The sequence below is a fragment of the Eurosta solidaginis genome, chromosome 4, assembly GCF_040869045.1.
Source record: "Eurosta solidaginis isolate ZX-2024a chromosome 4, ASM4086904v1, whole genome shotgun sequence".
Lineage (NCBI taxonomy): Eukaryota > Metazoa > Arthropoda > Insecta > Diptera > Tephritidae > Eurosta > Eurosta solidaginis.
In genome coordinates this window covers 223154801-223161141 of record NC_090322.1, presented here as the reverse complement: position 1 = coordinate 223161141, position 6341 = coordinate 223154801, and the positions used below count along the sequence as shown (strand labels likewise).

The 6341-nt window shown below is 42.6% G+C and overlaps 1 protein-coding gene across 1 annotated transcript in view; it reads right to left on the bottom strand.

Annotated features, from left to right (window-relative positions):
- stg1 (stargazin-like protein) overlaps positions 1–6341 on the bottom strand; it is a 66461-nt gene continuing 60120 nt past the window's right edge. Inside the window, exons 5-8 of the mRNA XM_067784839.1 lie at positions 6057–6274; positions 3112–3428; positions 2219–3015; positions 1–1469 (exon numbers count right to left, since the gene is read on the bottom strand). Coding sequence (XP_067640940.1) covers positions 337–1469; positions 2219–3015; positions 3112–3428; positions 6057–6274 — 2465 coding nt within the window. The 3' untranslated portion in view covers positions 1–336. The remainder of the gene's footprint in view (positions 1470–2218; positions 3016–3111; positions 3429–6056; positions 6275–6341) is intronic.

The window sequence follows — 6341 nt, the reverse complement described above, 5'->3', positions numbered from 1 at the left end:
CGAACTTTTTTCCATAAATACAAAATCATTTTTTAAATTTGGGACTTATGACCTAACTTACAACCCGATTGCTTTTTCCTTCTAAATTGGCAGTGTAATTTAGTTTCCATAATTTCAATTTTATTTACGCTTAGTTGGCCACTTGGCTTTTTTTGGGATTGCATGCGTGAAAGATGGGGTAGGTTGGACGTAACAACCATTACTTATCGACAAACATCAATTTCCATTTTAAGCGACACACAAGAAAAAAGCCATACACGCTTATTGCCTTTCAAAGGATGCTGATCTCAAAAAGAGAGCTTATAGCCTGGCAGCGTTGACGTGTTATGCCTCCACTCAAACCGCAGTACCATTAATCAAATCGAAGTGGTCTGCATTGCCATTGCCGATGATGCCACAACCAGCGGCCGAACCTCCGCCCCCAGCAACACCCAGCAATGATATACCACTATAGACGCTGGCATGTGAACGTCGCCGTTCAAGTTCTAGTCCCTCCGTATCGAAAGCTTCACCTAGCAAGGCGCTCGGTCGCCGCTGTTCGTCAAAGGCAAAGGCGCGCTGAAATTTTGGCGGTACACTCATTACACTACTCCCTCCACCGCCACTACCGATGCCACTGTCCGCCCCACCGCTTGTATTGCTGCTGAACGAACGTTGTAAAAGCGAGTGTGCCAAATTGGGCGCCTTTGTGTGTGGGCGCGTTGCTGATGGTGCTGCCAGTTGTTGCATTTGTTGGTAATTGGACGTATAACCCGAGGGAGAGGATGGTATTGCAGCAGGCCAATGTATCGCTGGTTGTTGTAATCGGCTATCATTATTCAAATTGTGGACGGTTGTGCTCTGCGGACTCTGTTGACGACGCACGCCATAATACGCGTTTGCTTGACCCGAAGATAGTTCGTCATTAGATTTATGTAACTTTAAAGCTGAATTATAAATGTCAGCAGCATGTGATTGTGACAAATAAAGAGTTTGTTGTTGTAATTGCAGTTGCTGCTGATGTTGTTGTTGTTGTTGCTGTTGGTGCAGCATACAATTGGCCAGCCGATTTTGACTACTACTGTACGTGTTGTGAAGTGCGGAGGCGCTAGCGTGCAATGCGCCCGAGCCAAGGCTATTCTGTGAGTTTGTGTTGCTCTTCAAGAATGATCGCGGCAGTGTGCGGCTCTGATAGATTGGAGCATTGGCTTGGTAATCTTGGTGTAAACGATTTTGTGAGCCACAGTAGGCACTTTTGGCGGCGGCATAATGAGCTTCGTCGTTGCTACAGTTGGGGGGTGGTGGCCATATTTCAATGGCGGAATCGCTTCGTTCCATATCATATGAAGTATTTTGTGACTGGTTTTCTGGCGGGTATGTTGCTGCCAGCGAGAGATTTGACTTTAATTTGCGTAAATGTGTGGGTTCGGCGGATACGGAGGAGCGACGTACCCTACGTAATGGTGGATTGTCGCCGTAGGGAGAATTATCTGCAAGAAAAAGAGAACGATTGTGAGTGTTTCTTGTTAGTGACTGATTCATCATTCATCAATTGACTCTTAAGCGAGAAAAAGTCACATGAGATCCTTAACAGTGTTCCAAATGACCCTAACTCCAGAAATATGTGCCTAAAGAACACTATCAGTTATTCTATTTAGCTTTGTGCCTACCATTGGTATAGATGCCATCAAGGCGCGAAGGACATAATCGTCTATCATATTTATTTGATCAGTCGTCGTAACTGGTAATCAGTGCATTAAAATTACGTACTGACTCATCGGATTACAAAAAAAAATTTTTTGGCGCGATTTGCTTCTAAGAAGACATAGGCCGAGCTTCGGTGCCAAGTTTTCCTTCAAATTTTGGTGGGATGAAACGAGTGCATGTCCGACGATAGGAATTTTATTGTTCTTTGCCTAGTCTACAGGAAGAAGGATCCTGCAAAATGTAGCAAATTGTAGAGGACTAAAGGGGGTTTATAGTTCCTTTGACCACATGCGTTTTGCTTTTGTACATATGAGCTTCGGAAAAGCTTAGCAAACGCTGTACATATAATACTTAAGCAGGGTAGCGAGATCAATATGGGCTGATGTTTATACCTGCTCATTCCAAAAAAGGTAATTCTTGAATAAAATTCTCGTATAGGACGTTTTAAAACTCAGTCTAGATTCAGGAATATTTTACTCAGACGTCAAAATACCACTTTAACTTATCTTGAGAGTTTCTTACAAACACTTACCTTGAATCACATAAATGCATTCCTCGTCATCTTGTAACTGCGAGAATCCTCCCTCTCCTCCATCGTCATCTGTCACATCCATTTCACCTTCTTCATCACGGTCCTCACCATTCACTCTGCCAAATTCCCTACAGCAATTTTCATTGCGTTGCCCAATGCCAAAGCGATTTGCGTGATGACGTCGCTGTATTTCATTATCCGATGCCGCCAATGCATCTTCTTCACTGGCAATGAAGTAAATATTTTTCGGTTTTGGACGCATTCCAGCACGTTTACAAAACTCCTGAAAAAGTTCATCCTTAGTCTTACGTATGCCACGTTTCAAACCACACAAACGTTGTGGCGGCCCATCATCGTCATCATCATAAAAACTAACAGACTGGCTGTCGACCAATTCTTGTCGTCGTCGCTGCTGCTGACTCCTTTCATTTTCACTTTCATCGCCGCCGCGTTCACTTTCGCTTTGTATAGCTGGGTCAAAAGGTCGTGTATTTGTCGCCATGTTGCGACGTGTTGTTTTACGCTCATTATGCGGTGTTGCATGTCTGGGAAAGATGTCAGTGGTGGTTGAAATGCTACGGGTTAGCGGCGCGAAATCTGTTGTCAAGTCACCGTATCGAACATATTGTTTCGGCATGCTAGGTAATGTTTGTGAGGAGCCGCTACCCATTTTAATCGCAGAAGGAGGTGGTGGTGGTAGACCGTGCGTTGAGTTGCTGTTAAGTTCATTAAGAGATTTGGCAAAATTCTTGGAATGTAAATTACATTTCGGCTGATGTGTTTTCGCAAAATAATACCTGAGTAAGAACAAAATGAGAGGAAACACATAGAAATGATGTATGAGTTATGAGGAAACTAAAAATGAATTGAGCAAATAACAAACTTCAACCTACCTCCTCTCTAGGTCATTGTTGACAAATGTTTCAGCTGCATTCGGATGTCGGCGACATGGCACATAACCGGCTATTTGATGTAATAGTTTTGCGCTATCCAACTCCAATTCGGCTGCAGGCGGCGCCCGACAATCATTGTGCACCTTATTATGGTTATTGCAGCTATTTAGCCGAGGGCGTTGTTGTGGTTTGCGGACAATGGGCGCTACAGTTGCTGAGGATATTGAATGTTTGTAGCTTTTGTAGGTGTGACTATGCGAAGTTTCTCCCTCTTTAAGCTTTTCCTGTAGGTTGGTAATATTGAAGCAGGGCAGACGCTGTAGAAACGTAAAAGGGCAGAGGAAATTTAGCAATGAATGCAAGTTACACAATACAAGTGTAAACATGCGTAGCATGAGGATATTGAAGTTAACGGGAAACCGTTATCAGAGTTCATATGTCAATGGAAATTAGTCATTTGTATGAGAATCGTTGAGAACTCTCTGAGGGCAGGAAAGTGTCCTGGGGCCCAACTGTGGAGAATAGGACCAGGAAGTTATCGGTTGCAATGTATTGTGGGCAGGAGCTGGGGACTCTCGCCAAGGAGAGTCTGGTGGAAAACTGCAGGCGACAAGCATCACCAAAATATAAGTATCAATAAAACGGAAAGAGCTAGTTGATATAAGAAGAGCTCTTAGAACAAATCTACCTTGGCATTGAGTGTCATGCTGAATATACATTCGCGCAGGCAGCCAGGAGTCGGCATTTATTGAGGCCTCATGATAGGATCTTTGACTTTTTGACATCGGGCACTATGGGATTCTAACCAACTTCGACAAGCTCAACCTTAGTCATTCCCTCGAAAGAAAATTAAGGAAACGGGCTCCCTGGGTTAGTGGACTAGTTATGGATGTGTTGAAGTGGTACGAGAAGGTTGGTGAAGACCTTGCCGCGGCTAGGAGATTTATGAATGAGATGGCATCCAATGTTCCGTAGGAGAATATGATATCTACTTAGATAGTCAAGCGACAGTAAAATCCTTGAGTTCAGCTGTGAGGAAGTGGAGGGTGCTCTGGGAACGCTTGCGATTGCATTGAATTATATTTAGATTAAGGTCATCTGGGTACTAGGCCATGGAAGTCTCTTCGGTAATTGTCACGCGGATATCTTAGTCCGCACCGCACGGGATGTAGATGGGTGTGAGGAATAACGAATTCCGTTGTCCACCTGTGGCTCCATATCTGGGTCTCGAGTTAGCTTTGCAAACGCTGCCCAGACACTACCTCTTATAGGGTAGCAGGATCCGTATGGCCGGAAAAAGTGGCAGGGAATCTGGAAAAATTACTATAAAATTATTTGATGAATATCTCAGAAGATTCCAGAATCATTGAGCTGAGCTGACCAGCGACCAATGCTATCATCTCCATTGTACAGCCGGTAGGCTTAGTTACCAGAGGTCGCCGTAGTTATGTATATGAATTTCTCGACTAGGGTCGACTGAGACTTAGAACCCGAAGAGGGCCTCTCCCTCTTTGAACGCATGCCAATCTTCTTTATTATCTTCAAATATTAAAGCTTCTGTCGAGACAGAGATGGTGGTCTTTAAACTTATAAGTTCTAAGCCTAAACTTATAAGTAAAAAAAAAAAATTGCCGACTGGCATCAGAGAGCGCTGCCTTATTCCCATTTTTGGCCATTTTCTATGTTCCGAAAATTCTCTCCAGACAGAGAAAAGCTCTTTTCAATACCTTAAATTTTTTTGTATACAAACCAGTGTATCCTACTTAGTCCACAGTCATCCTGTTCCACTAAAATATAAGACGAGTCATTTCCCATATTCTCTCCCTCGCTGTTTTTTCAGTTTCACTTTTTTCCCCTCCCTCATTATCTCCCTTCCCATCTTCCTCAAACAAACCATACCATCTTAATTTTCCGGCAGGTATAGTAGATAAGCATATCTGCATAGCGTAGGTGCTGGTACTGGAGCGTACCGGATGCGATGCGATCAAGGAAGTCGCATCATTTATATTCTCCAGCGAGTTAAGGAGCTTTAAATACTCCCGTCGAAGCGTCGTGAAGGTTCGAAGGGCTGATATCAAAAAGTGCTAGTATTGGAGCGTAACGAAATTGATCCGGTCAAGCAAGTCGCATAATTTATATTCACCATTGGGCTAAGGGGCTCCGAATGTTCCCGCAGTATACATGCTTATCGTAAGATACGACTAAAATATATGGAATGTTGGAGTGGCAACAAAAATTTGTTTCGAGGCAGTCGGGATGGAACCAAAAGATGTTAATACAGGACCGTGCCGGAATCAATCCGGAGTAGAACTGTCTATAGACGCACAATACTTTCTCGGCCGACGGGTATGTTTTCGCTATTTTATTTAAATTTTCCCGAAAAAAAAGTATCCTTAGGCCAGAGTAAAACTATAAATAATATTCTTTCGAATAGGTCGGTTAGGTCCTTTCCCCAAAAAAATTAGATTTCGTTTTCCCCGATTTTTATATACCTACTTATTTAAAATAATTTCAAGAAGTTTCATGAGCCGCTCATCTCTCCCCTCTTCCCTCTCCATAACCTTCTCCTTCTCCCTCTCCCTCCCCCTCTTTCTCTTCTTCTCCCTCTTCCTTTCTCTTTCTCTTTCTCCCTCTCATCGTTCACCTTTTCTACCATTACCTGTCTCCCATTTCCCACTTATTTTCCCACTCTTACTGTATTCTAATAAATGTAGATTCCTCTCGATCTAGGCTATATCTATCTATGTACCAAATACCAAATCGCCAAACAAAACAAGCTTTTTTGGAAAATGTCGTTCCCTTGTCCCGGTCTCTAATCCGCTACACTCCAAATTGGATAATTAGTTTCAAAGCCTTTTGAGGACATAAATCTGAGTATTATAGAATACGTAAATTATATGTATAAAAAGGAATAACCTTATCTTAACGTTATTGTCAATACTCACATTATGATATCCGATTTCTTGTAAACTGATGAACAGGAAAATATTTAAAAGACCCACAAACTCTGTGGTTATAAAGCCGATGACAAATAAAAAGAAACTTTGGCCGTATGTAACTTTGAAGAGAGCCGGCTGCAAACTGGACCGTGATCTTAACTTTGAACCAATTTCCGCCTTTAGAATCGAAATGTAGGCAATAAGCCCAATGAGCATTAATAAACCTGAAAAGCCCAGAAAAAATTCAACATGTCACTAGTTTATAAAACCGGCCTCGTGACAAGTAGATAT